Source organism: Setaria viridis, chromosome 3, assembly GCF_005286985.2.
Source record: "Setaria viridis chromosome 3, Setaria_viridis_v4.0, whole genome shotgun sequence".
NCBI lineage: Eukaryota > Viridiplantae > Streptophyta > Magnoliopsida > Poales > Poaceae > Setaria > Setaria viridis.
The window spans coordinates 42,405,250-42,423,996 of record NC_048265.2 but is presented as its reverse complement, the minus strand read 5'-3'; the positions used below and the strand labels follow the sequence as shown (position 1 = coordinate 42,423,996).

General features: G+C 43.9%; 1 protein-coding gene across 1 annotated transcript; it reads right to left on the bottom strand.

Annotated features, from left to right (window-relative positions):
- Positions 1 to 253: 253 nt before the first annotated feature.
- Positions 254 to 5,671, bottom strand: LOC117846830 (protein NPG1). The gene is made up of 5 exons (XM_034727925.2): positions 5,236 to 5,671; positions 2,920 to 3,175; positions 1,633 to 2,843; positions 1,103 to 1,250; positions 254 to 826 (listed from the first exon to the last, which is right to left on the bottom strand). The coding sequence occupies exons 1-5, from the start codon at positions 5,452 to 5,454 to the stop codon at positions 510 to 512; spliced, it is 2,151 nt and encodes a 716-aa protein (XP_034583816.1). The 5' UTR covers positions 5,455 to 5,671; the 3' UTR covers positions 254 to 509.
- Positions 5,672 to 18,747: the final 13,076 nt, after the last annotated feature.

The window sequence follows — 18,747 nt, the reverse complement described above, 5'->3', positions numbered from 1 at the left end:
AGAACACCATCAATTTGGCCCGAACCTTTTTTGGTTAATGTCAAAAGCTCCACACTAGTGTTGATCTTGACATAAGAACCAACATCAAAAAGTTATTTGAAAAGAATGGCTACCGTCAGGTCAAGTCAGGCGACCTCAGGAAAGAACAAAATAGAAAATAGAATTATAGATACTGTAATATCAGCAATATTGTTTTGAAGTTAGCTGATGACTCGTTATAATCATATTATGTGATATTTGTAGCGATGGGTCATATCATCACATGGTTTGTTTCCATTGCCGCAGTGCCAGCCTGATGTAGCCATCAGGCAAAGCAATTTGTATATAGTACCAGTTAGCAACCAATTACAGCATTTGTCGGTCCCCGACAAACACACCGGCAACTACAGATACAAGTTACAGATAGCTGGCATCCGGTTTCTGCCCAGCTATGTACCGAGAAAGAAAAAGTCAAAGCAGGAAAAATTAGCCGGCAAAAAAGGAAACCTCATCTTGCTGTAGATGACCCATCAGAGTGACCTGAAACTTTCTACAGGGTCCGAGTCCTCGAGCATCGATGCTGCCTGGAAGCAATCGGCGGCGTCAACTAGCCTGCCATCGTGCTTGTGGACCTTCCCCAGGTAGAACCAGGCCATTCGGTTGGTGGGCTCTAGTCTTAGGGCATCCGAGAGAAAACATCTCGCCACAGGGAGATACTTGGGCCCTTTTTTAGCTAGGAGGGCGCCGATGGAAACCTTGGATGGGACATGCTCTATCTCTGTTGAGAGGGCGTTGAAGTATGCAGCCAATGCGTCCTGTATCTTCTCACGCACCTCATGTATGTTACCTGGCAAGTCAAGAAATCATGGTGTCAGATATATGACGAATCAAACATGGGATATTTTTAACTTCCCAGACTTAAGAATATCTTGCTTAAATGAATATTAAATTTCAAAATACATTGGACATAACATATAGTGAATCAATTATTATTTCATATCCATTTATGAGTACAAATAAAAACAGGAAGACATGTACGAGGTATTTCAAATTTCATACATCCCCAATAGCCAGAGGCATAGAAATGATTCGTGAAAGACGAATTGTGGCCAAAGTCTCTCACCTTCTGCATGAAGGGTTGTCGCAGAGTATGTTTTCAGGGCTTTAGCCTTCTGTAAGCAAATCTCCGCATCTCTCCAGTAGGAAAGACTAGAGTACAAGTTAGCAAGACCTTGCCAAACTTCAAATTCGCTCACTTTGTCCTCATCCTCCTGAAAGAGTTTCCACAAAGCGTAAGACAGCAGGAAGAAATGGAAAGGTATATGGAATGCAATACGATGAAATTAGACTACAGACAGGGTGCATCAAAATGAAAAATTTATGTTATTCCACTTCAGCAGCTAATACAAACACAAATACAGTTTGAAGGACATTGTTTTGGATTGCATTGTTCAGTGTAAGAATCTAGATCCATCTACAGTGTTCAAACTAGAGGAAAAGGTAGTGTTTTATTTCTTGAGAACCTCAAAAGCCTCTTTTACTAGCAAATAAGGATTCCAAACATGGTTCAAAAACAATCTTAAATATCAATTAAAAAACAAATGAGTTGTATGAAATCAAAATGCTAGTGCTTTTGTATTTGAAAAGACAAACCTCTGCACCATTTTTGATAGAACCATAAGCCTTTCGTTGTGCCTGAACAAGAGCAAGAAGGGTACGATATGCTTCAACTGCTTCCATGGGCAATGATTGAGCAACCTTCAATTTAGCCCTTATTCTTAGCAATGGCCCTTGTTCCCACTTTGCAGTCTCATCTAATGCCGCATCAGTCACAACTTCTGCTTCTGAATACCTTTGTTGTGCAGAAAGAACCAAAGATAGCAACCTCCAACCTTTAGAGACGGATCCACCAGTTGCATCAATGAACTCCTTTGCACATTTCAAGGCAGCATGCAAGTTCCGTTGCTCAGCATACTCAATTCCCATGTCATATATTAATTCTGAATTGTGACGGTCAAGAGAAAATGCCTCATTAAGCGATTTCAAAGCCTCAGTCTGCAAGAGAGATCTTTGATGATCTGATGAAGCCACCCTAGACTTCTTGGCGAGGCAACTCCCCAGAAAATGGAGGGCCACACTCTTTAAATGCCCATCTGATGATTCGACATCTTTGACTGCTCTCCTTGCATAATCTACACCCTCAGAAGCAAGAAGATAACTCGAGCTGCATATCTTTGCAGCCAACAGAAGGGCCATTATGTCATTCGGACTCTCGTTCTTATTTAAAGATCTCTTTAACAAGTTCAATGCAGCTTCATTATGAGAAGCTGCAAAATAGCACAAAGCTAGACTATACCATCTCTCAGTTCGAGGGTATATTCCTGGTAAAACCTCTTCGAGATGCTTGGCAAGCACAGATGTCTGGCCACACACTGACAATGCAAATGTTAAATGCTCCATTACGGAGGGATCCCAGTGAGTCTTTCCAAGGAACCACTTCTTCAATAGTATCATGAGCAACAGGATTGCCTCTTCCAAATTATTCCTAGGAACAAATGAACCTTCAGTTTGTGAAGCCAAGCTTGGGGGGCTCGCCTCTACACCTCCGTACAACAAAAAAACTGCAAATCTCTTCTGAATCCTTGTGCAGCATTCATCATCGAGATTCCATTGACTAAGAAGAGCACGGCGGTAAGAAGCAAGTGCTTCTTGATAGGCCCCAGCTTGCTTCCAAAGTTCTGGGAGAAGTTCAACAGATTTACTGACAGTTTCCTGCAATTTTTGTTCCACCATGACACCAGGTATGCCACATTGGAAGATGCTTTCAACAGCATCAAGAACACTTTTACACTGTTTAGCAGCCTCTGCAAGTAAATTGCTTCAGAAAGTCAAGACAAGAAAAACAAAAATGAGTTAATTGTGACATGAAGAAATTCATACCCATTGCTTTCCCCAACTTTTGGAGAGACATAGACTTTAAGTAAATGGCTTCAAGAACAAGGCTAGCAGCATGCTGTGATCCTGAATTTGATGAATCTGATCGTAATTTATTACTTCGCTTCGAGAGTGGTTTTTCAGAAACTGATGGTTGGAAGCGCTGAATAGCAGCTTGAAGGTCTATTCCATCAAATACTCGCAGAGCAGCTTCTACATTGCCTCTCTGATATTCCAGTCTCCCAAGGAGAGCTCTTGCTTCCTAATATTCAAAGCGTAAACCCACAATTAGCAACAATATACATAAGTATAGCATATCAAGAATAGATGATTCTGCAATGGAGACTACTGATCAAATGTTAATCAATATAAATATAGGAAAGTAGATTCTAGTCGTAAAATTTTATTAAGACCTGTACATATGTTTGTTTCTCCTCTTTTATATATTTAAAAATTTCGAAGCGCTATAGGGGACTTCCCCACAGTTTTCCTTCCAAAAAAAAAAGAGAATAGATTGGATGCACGATTTCAACCAGTGAAGACTAGGGATGTTCAGTATGAATCCGTAATCACAAATCATAATCAAACAACTTTAGCTAATATCATATACAATGCGCAATATTGCCACCGAAGTTTTAGGAATGAAATATCTGCAACTACTCACTTCCAGCGTTTTAACACCATCTAACACAGGAAAGCAATAATATTGTCAATCACTGGAGTCAACTTTATATCTAACTAAAGATTCTGAACTCTAGCTGCTAACTACATTGACGATGTCCTACAACTATGTCAGGATCTTATGTTTGCTAAAGATACAAATCCAACTGCATTCCTTGCAGGTTGGCAAGTGAAAAATACATGGTACCTGATCCTTTCCAATTCAAACTATAGACATAAATACATATTTAAATGCTGTTTTATCATTGTACAGCAAAAGGAAAAAAAAGAAACAAAAGGGAAGATCTTGTCACCACAACAAACACCAAGCAAGAAAAGGCAATGCCGATTTGAACTAAATGGTGAGGAAGATTGTCTGATGATGCTTTGAAGTTCTGCCTTAATAGTCACAAAATGAGAATCCAGCAAGCACACTTGAAGTTTGTATTATGGTAATCCTTCCGTCAGTTGCCACAGCAAGCACTAACATAAGAACATGCCACCATCAAACTAAACAAAGGCCCTGTTCGGGACAGAGTTTCCCTACAGCACGGCCACCAGAATCGCTCCACCAAGAAGCGCGCGTCGGCCTACGTCTCGCTTTCGCGTTTTCCAGTACGAAAGCTGACGCGAGCTGCTAGCACTTTTGGGGGATGCAGCACTGACGTGAAGCGTCTGCATATCCCTGCTGCCGCCGCGAGAAATGCTGCCCAAACGGGGCCAAACAATGATCCTCCACATTCAATTCTCATAAGTAGATAATGTAACTTGTTTCTAATTAAACAAATGGTCCACTTTACTGCCTGATTTAAACTCCACTAAAAATGGCACAAGTTCTTTTCTAATTCTAGAACGGCTCACCACCTCCCAAATTCACCTAATAATACCGCAACCAACTGACTGAAGCATAATCTTATAGCTACACCATCATCCACCAATGTAATATCTTAAGCTGCCAACTTCACATATCAAAACTCAATCGTTGAACCATAATCATACTGTTACATCATGTGCCACCAATTCACGCAATGAAACTACAGACCACTGACGGAATTGAATAATAATTCAGGCATTTTACACAACCGGGCACATAAGTCAACTAAAAGCAAGATCATTTACAGACTCGCCTGTAATAGACTAGAATTCTAACTATTTTTTACTATGAACACAGAAAACTTAAAATTTTGGGCCTTCAGAATCATGATTTCCATCATAGATCAAATCCATACATCGTCCCGAAAGGGTCCGATTTTTCCAGCTAAACATTGATTAACCCCATCTCAAATGCTGCTCAATTAGACCAACGGACACGATGTTCTGACCAAAATTCCCATGAAAGGGACAGTACAACCCTTACATTCATGAAAAGAACATCTATCTCCCACAAGCAGCCACCTCAAGATGAAATGAAAGATCGAAAGGAAGAACGCCATTTTAGTCAGAACGTTTAGTTTAGCAGAAGAGCACGAGATGCGAAATCGGGATCCTTCTCCACATCCCGATCTTCCCCCAAATGCAGCAAAGAACGTCGCAGAGGCTCTCATTGACCAAAAAGATTCGATCTTCCCATCCCATTTCGCCCAAACCACGCTCCATAGAACTCGATTCCCCTTCCCAGATCAAGCCAAGAACGAGCGGCAGGGGCAGGAAGATTCCACAGACCTCGTAGTTGAGGGAGAGGCCCTCGCGGAGCGACGACTCGGCCTCCTGGATGTTGCCGTCGTCGACCTTGGCCTCCGACGAGCCCGACGCGGAGGCGCCGGCATCCGACTCCTCCGGCAGCGCCGCCTTCCCCTTTACCGGGGACGCGGTGGCCGGCGGCCACTCGCCGGTGGGGGCCGCCTCGCTCCCGCTGTCCCACTCCGCCGCCGCCGCCGCCATCGCTGGCTTTCGCTGCTGCCGATGCCGATGCCTCACCGCCGCCGATGCCTCCGCGTGATTCCTCCGGCGAGCATGCTAGGACAATGTGCCGGGAGGGGCCGTCGGGGTCGACTAGGGGAGGGAGGAGGCGAGATCCGCCTCCATGGCTTTCGGGCTCCTTGGCTTTTTCTATTCTTTGGAGCTCGTCAATCTTGTTTATTTTCTCTTTTCCTGGCCAAGGTGCTTGGCAGGTCATCTCTTGTATGCAAATATTTTTTTTTATTTGTATAGTATTTCCAATTGAAACCCATGTGAATTTGACAGTCAAAACTTGGCCCGCATTGCAAACTGCAAAGATGCCCCACAAGTCAGACAGAGTTGATGTTACAACTTAAAAGAAATTAGTCATTTATTTAGTAAAAGATTTTTTGCAACTAAACTTGCCGTGATCTTTTTAGTTGTATTGAATGTATAGGTGATTTTTTCCCCTAGAAATTTCAAAAAGCAATGCAAATAGAGGGTGCTGCATTGTGGTAGGCCAAGAGAAAAAAAGATTGCTAATTTTGTGTTATGCGAGTTTGTATTACACATTTACATCTTGCATCTCGTTCAGGAACCGAGACAGAGATAAGATGATTAGCAATGTTTGATGCGCATGCTTACGATATATGACAATTTTGAGTGTAATCCCTCCACCAATGTGAAGCATCTGGGAGAGATTTTACTTTCTTCGAGCTAAGATTGAGATTGAGATTGAGATTGAGATCAAGAAACAGTGTATACCTGGAACCTCCAACGAACACCACACGCACTAATACACTTGCAACCCCTGACCGTCTCAGCAGTTTTGAGTTCTTGGCCTGACGCTGCCTCCTGCTCTGCTCTGCTCAGCTCAGCTGCTGGAGCCAGCAGCCGGCACTTTCTCCGTCTCGGTTCGTTGTCCCCTACCATATGGTCATACCAGACCAGAGAGCATCCTCCTCATTTCCACGAGCACCAGCTTTGGGGTAGGCTCTCGGGGGTTGGGGCAAGTGCAAACCCGGCTGGAGCTTTCTGGGCGGTGGGCCCCCCAACTGCTAAGCGGGAGGACAGGGCAGGCGGGCCCCACCCCATGTATGGACCTTTTGCAGTTGACAGGGATCGATCTCCCATGTCTCAGAAAGGTCAGGTCAGTCTTTGCTGGGCGCCTGGGCCTGCGATACATGCACTGATGCACTGAGGCACAGCCGCACAGGCACCTCATGGTGGAGCAGAAGGGGGGAAAAGAGAATGAATGGGTTCGAATTCCAAGTGTTTAACAAGGTAGCCACATCGTGGTGAAGGATCATAGTTTTAGAGCTGCTAAACAACCTAATCTATGGCCAGCTTATAATTAATCCAATTTTCAAATATCCAATTACCCAACATATATAAAAAGGCTATAAGATAACTCCCCAACTATTGCAACTTAGTATAATGAGCTGGACGATCTAAATGGACCTCAGCTTGACTTTACCAAAGCCAAATGTCTTTGCCTTTTAAAATTTTTTGGCAAATTTTATGCCTTGGCATTAGGATATAGCAGAGTTTTTGATGTGCAACCAAGCAGGTTCCTCCAACCAAAAAAATCCAGTTGGGTGGGAAACATGCAGCGCCGCTATTTGTTCACTCGATTCCTGGACCCTGCAGGCCCGCTGCTCGAGGCTACCCTGCAACTGCAAGCCTGCGAGCTGCGCGATGCAATGCAACACTGACCGGTATGGCTGCCTGCCATGTCACGCGAGGAGCAACGCCTCATTAAATTCCAAGGGCGTGGGCCACAAAGTCAGAGGCAAAGAGGACGAGATGGGCCGCGTAATCAGTCCAGTAGTTCGCCTTTTTTTTTCGAGAGAGAAGGTCCAGTAGTGCACTTGGGCCTGGTAGTTGAGATCACACGATTGCACGCTAGCGCCGGCCCGGCTCGATCACACACAGTCACCGACCAACCTCGTCTCGCCTCGTCTTCTTCGTGAGCGCTGTGTGAGCCAGCAGCTGTGTGAACAGAGCCGTTCCGGCCATTGCAAACCTGCTTCGAGCGTAGACACCCTATAAATCTGCAGGTCACCTTTTCACCTGCCGCCGTGCATTATTCTGTTTCTGCCAAATAAAGAACTCACACACTTATGTGGCTATATGTGGGCTATGAACACGCGTGTGTTGTTGTTCCGCGAAACTACTCTTGTGACTTGGCAATGCTGCGGTGAGACATTGGAGCGATCCAAAATGGAGATGAGCGCATAACCTCGTCACAGCCTGATGCACCACTATGCCGTAAAGCACAGTTGCTTCTTTTTTCACTGATGACAGATCGACCTAGGAGCAGGTAGCTTGTTAGTCTAAGCAAAGAGTGTATAGAGAAGGAATACGGTTTAGAGAGAGAGGGGGGGAGAGAGACTTACACGGTAGGACCGGCCCAGCTCGATCACACCACCAACCACCACCTTGTCCATCGACTATGGTCTTCTTCGTGAGCGAGCATTGGGGAAGCAGCTGGCCTCACCAGATCGGTGCCGAACGCATCCATCTCGGCCATTTCAAACGCATGATTGCATTGCTAATGCTCCCTCCGTTTCAAATTGTAAGTCGTTTTGGTTTTTTTAAATTCATAAATATTATTATGCATCTAGACATACATTATATTTAGATGCATAGCAAAGACTATACTAGAAAAGCTAAAACGACTTACAAAACGGAAGGTGTACTTGCGAGGGTAGACACCCTATTTAGGATTCATCTTCCACCTGCCGCCATGAATTTTATTTTCGCCAAAACAACTCACACGGTCGCACACACATATCGTTCAGTGAAACCACTACCACTACAACTAGAAAATGCTGTTGCGAGATATTGGAGCGAGCCAAAATGGCCATGAGCCCATGGAACCTCTCGCCACACTATGGTGTACCACCACGCCGGCATGCACGATGTATGTGTGGTATCGTAGAGTACAAGTGGTACAGTAGTTACCGTATTGCGTTCACTGCAGTGGTGGTTCGACCGATATAGGTGTAATGGCTTGTTATTGTGATCAAGTGTTCAATGAAATTGTTTGTTATGTTCTTTAGGGAGCCGCCCATCCATTCTCATCAGTATTTTAGTTATTTTCACATGTTTAATACGAAAAGAAGACGCAAAACCGTTTGCAGAACCACACAAATGAGAAAAGGCAGGACCTCAACATTTCAGCTCGCTAGGAGTCTCACAGAAAATCCATGCATGAATGCATCTGGTGTTGTTTCGACAGCCGCATATTATTACTGCTTTTATTTATAGGTGTTGTTACTATTTTTATGTATAGATATATAATGAGATTTTTGTGGGTATTGAACGAAATACCCTTGAAGTTGTACAAACTACAAATACTCATTTCTGTTATTTAAACTCAACTAAGATCGTTCCCGTGCGTTGCTACGGGCATTCACATTCTATCTTATTGGAAACAAAAAAATTCAGTATATAATTTTAATTACACTTCATTATGTTACTGATATATGGCGGTCCAAAATATATATATCACACACCAATAGATCTTACTTTATAGATGAAGCATATATGACATCTCATATTCATCCCTATGCACAAGAAAACAAATCGAACTTCATGGGGGAGTTATCCATTGAGTTATAAAAAGGGTTCACCATTGCTATTGAATTTTTATGTAGAATGTTGCGACACAATTCTCGGCACGCTTTGTACGGTCACCCTCCTGCGACAGTGTACCCCCTTAGTCATGGTTCCCGATCACAGCAGCCCAAGGAAGTTTCATGTCAACGGCTGAAGCAATTAAGGCATCATAGACTTGGCCACATCAGCAGAATCCGTACCATAGATGTTATCACCTGTCTAACAAAATTATCATAAATTAATACTCTAAAAATGGTATGCTTGCAAAAAACTTGTATTGCTCAGAGGGTAAGAAGTATTGCTCACTCTAGCAGGAGGTGCAAGTAGTTTTGCAGCTTGTTCTACCATACTCAGGGCCCATGTAAAGGACACTTGTGAAGTTATGAGTAACAAGACACGTTTAAATTATGTTCATGTAGTATGAGTTAAAGACATAAAAAGATAAAAACATTTTCCACCAAAGCTGTGACCAACCAAAACCTGAGCGGTTAGCCTGAGCTGCATCTGTTGGATTTAGATAAAGAAAAAGATAAGGGAGTTAAAAAGTTGTGAACAACTGGGAAATAACAGATAACAGTAAGTATAGCATAGAAGTTTTAAAATAGGTGTAAATCACTTTGCATACTGATGATTAATATTAAATCATAGTAACATGAAATCTGCATTTTATTATATGATTCAGATGTGTGTAAGATGATGTGAAGAATTAGGCAAGTCACCAGACACTTGGAATCCAGCCAGTCCACAAATGCATAAAGCTAGATTTGCAATACAAAATGAATATACAGATATTGCGCAAGCATATTTGACATATGTGCAGTTTATTTTCAAACAAGGGACATGTCTTGTTCTATTTGACAAAAATGAAGACATCAAGGTTTGTTGTTCAATTGCAAACTCGTAACAAAATGTGAAATGCTCCAATACAAGATTAAGTCAAATTTCAGGCAAATATTGAGCACTGCTCATTTACCCCAGTTTTTCCTGCTCCCAAGGATGCCATGAAGAAGAACATCTGTTAGTGGATCAGGTATTGATTTGTCCATAAATGAATTCCACTGCATCTGTAGTTAAGTGTTGAATATGATTTATCCTGAATTCTTGATAGCCCAAGAACATTTCAACATCGTCCTAACATCGTCCTAGTGTTACATTTGCATGAACATCGGCATATGTTATACTTGATATATAATCAGAAAGTAGGCAATAAGTGGAAAGTAGGCAACCATGGGCTCAAACATTTGCATAACTATAAAGTAAAATAATGAAAGAAGGAAAAAATTATACACAGTGTATCTTGATGGATCAGATAAGGAATCCCTTGCTAGCTGATCAACCTCCTGTATGCCTCTCATTTACTCTAATCCAATCTCTCCAATAGTTCAATCTCATGAGCTAATATTGGATAACAAAATGCTGGATAAAACTTCTTGAAGCATATGCTCCTTTACGTGGCAAGTCTACATGTGTAGACAGAGAACTATCTTCATGATAACATGTTTCCAGCAAACCATCTTAAAAAAAGGGAATGGTCAAGAAAATTGCTATCTTCTATTAAGGTACATTATTTTGTAAGAATTACAAAAAAAATTTCTGGTGGAGTTTTTCTGCGCCAGATTTTCTCACCTGCTTGTAGAGAATGCGTGTGCTCTGGAAAGTCAAACAGAATAAAAAGGATCTACAACATCAGTTCCTGCATACAAACTGGATGGATTTAACTCAGATAAAAAAGAGATACTTAGTAAGAGACTTTGCCATTCGACACAAATTAATAATCCAAAAAAAATATCACTCTTAGAAGAAAGAGAGAAAAAAACATACAGATATCACTCTCAAGAAGAAACATAAATGTTATTTGTCACAGTAATCACCATCAGTTTAAAAGTTTCAAGAATCACTGTCATTTTCTTTATAAAAAAATGATCACTATTGGTGAATAGTAATGTAATTAAATCCGGCGACCTTATAGCACACAATGGCATAAGCAAAGCATCCTTTTGAAGTGTTACATGCCTACTGTTCAGTATCATATGAGGAAACTTAGAGTAGTCATTTTACAGAACACCTTTCTAAAAATAGATGAACATTAACTAGTTCATGGCCTAATGCTGGACCATAGGAAGATACTATTATGCGCATTCCATAGGAACTTAGTAAAGAAAGAAATTCTGATCAAGACCTTAGAAAGGCATATAATCAGTGAATATGGAACATCTCTCATATATGAAACCAATGCGCCAGAAAAATTAAGGTAAGAGAGCACATTACCTCTTAGCCTCCACCTAAGGGTGCCCTAGGTCGTCCTCCCCCTTAGCCTCCACCTCTTGGATGTATAAAACTCAATAGCCGCCACCCTAGACACTCAGATTTTGCTTAGATTAATCTGTCTTTGAACAGTTTCGCCGTTTGTAGGTTTGTGAGACCCCAACTCGTGTGCTTCGTATTATTAGCAATATTCAGATTGCATCTACCTTGTTCTTGCTTGTGTTCTTCAATTCGCATACATGGATTAGCCTTCGTGGCGAGGTCAACCGAGCTGCGCACAGTTGATAACCAGAGGAGAAGTGGTGCTTCGATTGCGGGGTTTGGATCTTACTGATTGGAAGCCGGATTGAGTGCATGTGTTGCTACTCCACCAAATCGAGAGTTATCCTTACCTGACGGAAGATTAGCCCCTAGTTCCCATCAAACCACCTTGTCTCTCGTCTTCTTCGTGACAGCACTGATGAGGCAGCAGCTGCCCTCATACGATCGGTGCCGAATCAGAGCCGTCCCGGCCCGTGCAAAAGGCATGCTTGCATTGATACCTGCGAGGCTATAAATCGGATTCATCTTACCTGCCGCCGGGTATGTCATTCAGCGAAACCCATCTCACGATCACAACCGGACACTGCTGTGGTGAGACATTGGAGCAAGCCAATATGACCATCAACCTATGAACATTTCTACACAGTAGTCTGATGCACCGCTACGCCAGAATGCACAATGCAGTCTGTTGGGTGGAAAGAAGTAGCGCGTTAGTAAAAGCAAACTTTTATTACTCGTTCACTGCAGATGGAACGACCTACACAGTAGTAGTTATAGCTCGTTGTTGTGAGCAGGAGTTCGAAGAAATTGAATCATTTGTATTCTCTTTGGGGTCCTCCTCTTTCATTTTCCATCACAAGCAAAATAATTTTTTTATTACGCGTGTTTGGTTTCACATGTATGCAAATATGACAACACACAGCAGAACCGGGCAAATGGGAGAAAAAATAGGATCCCTCCATCTCACCTCGCTTGCATTGGTGTCTCTCAAAAAACGTGCATGCACCCTTGATTAAGTGCTGTTTAGACAGCCATATGTTACTACTACTAGGTAATGTGATGTTTTGTGGGTATTGAACGAAGTACCTTAGCGAGAACACTACTAATGGCCATGGATGATCGCTGTTGTGGTGCACATATAAGATACTGGAGCGAACCAAATGGAGTTGTTGTGGTGCACATATAAAATATTTGAGCGAACTAAATGAAGCATGAGTTTCCTTTAGGGATTAAGGTGATTAGACTTAGTAATTAGACTGCCTACTTTTCCTTTCTCTGAACAAGAAGCTCATGCATATTCCGATTGAGGTAGTTTAGACACGCACCTTTTCTTTGGCAACAGCGATAGCTGAAGGCAAGGCATTTTATTGGTTTTTAAAGCAGAAACAAGCTCAAGACCTTTAAATGGTCAACTTCTTTCTCCTAACCATTGGCAAGCAAATCTTTGTAATGCTAGCAGTGCCTTTTCCCGGGTAAGCAAGGAAGTATTGGAGTGCTTCGTTCGTAATAGTACTTCAACCTCTACACAAGTTTTCTAGAAAAACTCTTAATACAACTTCTACACAAATTTTCTATAGAATTTTTTAATAAGTTTTGTGGTGAACTTCTAAAAGGATTCTAGAAACTTTTTTTTTTCAGAAATCCTATAGTAAAGGAAAGGACCAGAGTGGCTGGAGTAGAGAAGGTAGGATGAGTGTGGAGAGAGAGAGAGAAAATAGAAAACTTAGTCATTTTTAAAAAGTAGGGGTAAAATCACAAATTGGAGAAAAGTGAGGGTAAAATCACAATTATACTTTAGAATAGGGGTAAAAACACAATAGCCCTAAAAGAAAACAAAAAGGATTGGGTAGGACTTAGGAGTAGTATAAGAAGGTGATGCGTGTGGAGAGAAGGAAAAAGAGAAAAGAAGAAGGAAAGAAAAAGAGAGAATATAATCCTAGCTGGACTTGATGATATAGTTACAAAGTAACTAATACTTCATGGTTACACCGTATATCCGATTTGTAAACTGTTTGCACCATAATATTTATTATGATTTTATCCACAAAACAAGATTCATTTTAAACATATTTTAGCAAAAAAAAACTACTGACATGTGGACCCCGCACATCATGCTCTCTAGATTTTGTTCAAAATAGTAGTGGCCTGTAGCTTTAGATGACGATCAGCTATTTGAATGTTGGTACAAATGAGCTATCAGAGAGTTGTACATAGGTTGAACTGAATTTGTCAACAGAAACAAAAGATAAGCAAAAGTAGATACAGGTACGCCGCACTAGTGGCTGTTGCGAGTTAGAGTGCGGGCTGCCATCGTCTAATGATGGTACCTGATGGATGTTTGATGGCTCCCGTGATGGCACTCGACGTGTCCTCTTCTGCGGCGAGCCGGCGAGGCCAGCTTCAGAAAGGCCACGGCAAGCTGGTGGTGACACTATGGTTGCCACGGCTATAGAGCTCGCCTGCCAAGGCATCACTCCATGGATCCAGGCGTGAGCTTTGTTGCGGAACAGAAGATGTTGATGTGAGGAGAAAATTTCAGCAATAAGGAACTGGCAGGGCCATTTTTTCATGAAAATAATTATTATAGTGAGCTGGAGCATTCGGACAATGTGGAAAGATTTTTCGATAAATAAACCTTTATTGATCTCAGAAAGTTACATCAACATGGTACAATTAAACTAAGACTACTCCTGATCTCTGCATAGGTAGGATGCACACAGCCTAAAATTATTGTAAATAAAAAGTAAAAGTAAAGAGCAACATGACAGCCGACATCATGCCTTGGCGAGTTACAATATGCCAGCTATCTTTAACCTCATGTTCCACCGTAGCATCACTTGAACGTAAAATAGGTGCTCCCAAAGCAATGCCTTTCCAAGAAGGGAACGACATACATATATGCCGCCGTTGCCATGATCCAAACCAGTGAAGATCAGACCATAGGTTTCAACAAGGAAGCAACTATTGCCATTGCCGGGTCCAACAAATTAAGCCTATTCCTAGGGATTTCGTCCCAGATTCGAAGAACCGGTACTAGAAGAGCACCACCGAATCAAAGTCCTCTGAGTGTTGTTGCCCCCTCTTTCCGAGCTGGTGCCGCCATGCTTCCTGGTCTTAGTTCAACCGTAAAACGGCCAAATGAACACCACAACCAACGACCTTATTTATAGGTGCCACCCAATATGATGATAATGTCACTAGCGAGCCGATTGGCACACACGCCCAAAATCCATAGGGTCCATCCGAGGAAGATTATGGACAGCCGATGTAAGTGAATCCGTGATTCGACCAAGATGACTCTAGCCTACAGGCTAGTATGGAGAGCCCTCAACTAGTGAAGATGATGCAGTTGTAACTTGTAAGAAGTAGCTGCAGTGACGTTGATGGCCCACCGGAGAGAGGAGATGAAGCCATGTACCGAAATGCGCTTCCCGGGGCCAGCTGAGCTGGCTCCACCCGCCACCGCGACACCCAATGGCTGTTTGAATTTTTAGTTCCTTTGTTCCGTTTTGCATCTGTCACAACCGGTTTTAAACAAAACCAAGTAATACCTATATGTCAGGATCTAGTTCCATACATTTAGTGACATCGTAAGTGAATAACAGAACCATTATCATGTAAAGAAAGATAAAAAGAGTATATCAGAGATTTACAGCTTAATTCTGGAAACGAAGGCTTCAAACTTCACACGCAATTGACCGGGGGTTGCGTACGCGTAGAACTCAACACCATCTTCACAACAACTTAATAGCAGCTTCTTCTTCTTCTGAGCAATATTGGTTATACCAAGGGTGAGCACATGTCATACTCAGCAAGTGTGGAAAAAATATGAATGCAAGGTTTAAACAAGGAAAGGCTTACTAGTTGATTGCATTAAGCATTTTTAGTTGGTCAAATTTTATTAGCACCTGATTACTAAGGTATAATTATATACCACCCACGTTAACATAAAGAAAGGCCATAAGCATAGGGCTGAAATATAACCATAACATAAAACATGATTTAAATCCATCTTCAAGTTCAATTATCATGTGAGGGTCTAGACCGCTCTTGACCGTGAGCACGGCTGATTTATCAATTTTACACTATGTAGAAGTTGTACATCTTTACTCACAAGTCGTGTTTCCCATGTCGCCAAGGTACACTACAAGAAATCTTTCGACCAGTGATGAACAAAAAGTATCATAAACGTGTATTTTGCGTCATAAACCATAATTTATGATGCGGAAGTGACGAAAATCCTTCGTCATTAGTCGAGCGTCATAAACCGCGACTAGTGACGTTCCTTATTTCTATGTGTCACTAAGATAATGATGAATGAAAATTTGTCCCACATGTCGTCATAAACCGGCTCCTACGTAGCATGCCACGTCGGACCACAGTCTAATGTGGCATGACGGTTGTGACGAACTATTTCGTAATAGATTGAATTAGGCCTAGTTCTTGTTGGACCGAGCCCAATAATTACTGTCGTCATAGATTGATTTAGGCCCAACTTGTTGTACTGAGCTCAATAATTGCTATCATCATAGATTGATTTAGGTCCAATTCTTCTTGAACCGAGCCCAATAATTGCTGATGTTATAATTTGGTTTAGACCCAATTTTTATTAGATCAAGCGCAACATATGCTGATTTCATATATTGATCAGGAGCTTGAGTGCTGCAAGCGAGCAGGAAGTCTCCAGTTCCTCGCCAGCCGCTGTCGACCCGTCTCGTGATGGATTAGTTTCGCTCCACTTCTTAGCATGTTGCGCGATTTCATGTGACATGTGGATGTCGTCATGGATGCCGTGCTCATCTGCAGATTGTGGTCATCGTGGGGCTGCTCTCGGTGTGTTGGATGATGATTTTTCTTTACTTCAAGTAGCCCAACTGTTATGGCAAACGCACTCTTTTTTCATTTGTAAAAAACACAAAAAATGGCTGATTAATTCGGTTGATCTGCACTGGTGGTCTGATGGAACCCAAACATGATTGGGTAGACGATGCTTCCTATTGCTGATCTTCACGTATGTTTTGTACAAGATGTTCAGGTGAGACAGTTGTGAAGTTTAAAAGATTATTACTGTCATGTCATCTTAAAAATACTGCTCTAAATTTTTAAAATTACTTCTTTATGTTTGAAAATTACTTCTTTGAACAATAATGATGCCAAACCAGAGAGTGAGTAATCTTACAGAACAAGTAATAATTTTGTCACAATTGTGTTTACATAAGCAACTGGAATAATTTTCCATATACACAAGGAATAATCTTTAGAACCCAAAGGAATAACTTTGTTAGTGTTTATACATACAAACAGAGTAATTTTCCATAATCTAGAGACCAAAGAAGTAATATGTCCGCGCTTTTGCTCCCAAAGACCCATATCCCAAACAACCATGTATGGATTTTTACAGTTGCAGCACCAATCTGACGGGATTTTACGGTCAGAAGTGCTTGCCGGAGCAAAGGAGTAATTCATGCATGTCATAAACAAAATAAGTAAAATAATGTAACCAAATGGAAACTACAACGTGATATATGCCCAGAAGTAAAAGGACTGCTTCGTGGGCATGTAAGTAAAATTGTATCAAGATTCTAATGTCCATGTGCAACTAGTTACTTCTAATATAAACGAAAAATGCTCCTATCAGCAATTGATTCAACTACCTACATCGAACAATTCCTAGTGTTATGATATCTAGTGCACTCCTTTGTTCAGCTTCACTTGTTTGCTGTTCCATCAAGTCTGTGCAAGTGGTAGATGAGAATAGGCCTTTCAGGTCAGGCAGTAGTAATTTTCATCCGCCAAGGAATAATATAGCTCTTGGCAACACGGCAACACCTGTGCCGTGCTGCACGCCACAGAGATGTATTGCCTTGCATATACTACAATTGTGCGTCCAGGTTCATAGATCGTCAGCGAGAGAAGTGTATACTGGTCAACTCATCCGGGCAACAACTAGGCCAGTAAAAGTCGCCTTCTTTTTTGCTGCTGTTTTGATTTCTTTATCATGCAAATTAAGGATTAATTCCTTAACGGCATATCCTGGAATCACGCTTTAATTTTACATGCAGGTTCTCCCCGTCTCTCTCTTCCTCTCTCAATCGCACGTCACTACCGGAAACAGAAAGTTCGCCGAGTGCCTGGGGCACTCGGCGAAGGTCCAAAAACACTCGGCGAAACGTTTGCCGAGTGTAACACTCGGCAAACGACACACGGCAAACTTTGAGTCGGCAAAGTTAACTTTGCCGAGTGTTTTATGTCGGGCACTCGGCGAAGCTTTCGCCGAGTGACAAAAAACACTCGGCAAACATATTTTTCGAAAAAAATAAAAAAACAAAAACGTCGGCCGCCACCACCACCGGCACCACTGCCGGCCACCACCACCGGCCTCCACCACCGCCACCTCGCCACAGCCGCCGCCCACCACGCCACCTCGCCACAGCCGCCGCCCACCACGCCACCTCGCCACAGTCGTCACCCACCGGCCTCCACCACCGCCACAACTGCCACCCGCCACCACGCCGCCTCGCCACGGCCGCCGCCCACCACGCCGCCACATCCACCGGGGAGAAGGGGAGGGGCGGGCTGCGCGTCTCCGGGGAGAAGGGGAGGGGACGCCTGGCCACCCACTGCCACCCGCCAAGGAGAAGGGAAGGGGGCCACCCGCCGCCACGCCACCTGCCGCCGAGTTGAAGGGGAGGGGCGAGCGGCCGCCGCCGGATCCGGCCGCGAGGGGAGGGGATCCGGCCGGGAGGGGAGGAGCCGCCGCCGAATCTGGAGGGTAGAGGTGCCGGGGGAGAGGCGCCGGAGAGAAGGGGGGAGGGAGTGGCCGCCGGGGGAGGGAGGGCCGCCGCCAGATCCGGCCGCGAGGGGAGGGGATCCGGCCGGGAGGGGAGGAGCTGCCGCCGGATCTGGAGGGGAGAGGTGCCGGGGGAGAGGCGCCGGAGAGAAGGGGAGGGAGTGGCCGCCGGGGGAGGGAGCGGCCGCCGCCGGATCCGGCCGCGAGGGGAGGGGATCCGGCCGCGAGGGGAGGAGCCGCCGCCGGATCTGGAGGGGAGAGGTGCCGGAGAGAAGGGGAGGGAGTGGCCGCCGGGGGAGGGAGCGGCCGCCGCCGGATCCGGCCGCGAGGGGAGGAGCCGCCGCCGGATCTGGAGGGGAGAGGTGCCAGGGGAGAGGCGCCGGAGAGAAAGGGAGGGAGTGGCCGCCGGGGGAGGGAGCGACCGCCGGGGGAGGGAGGGCCGCTGGGGGAGGGAGCTAGGGGAGGAGGAGGGGGGTGGCGTGAGGGGAGGCCAGGGGGAGGAGGGGGGTGGTGTGAGGGGGAGACGCATGGGGGGGGCGGGGTGGCGTGAGGGAGGCGCGGGGGGGGGGGGTGGT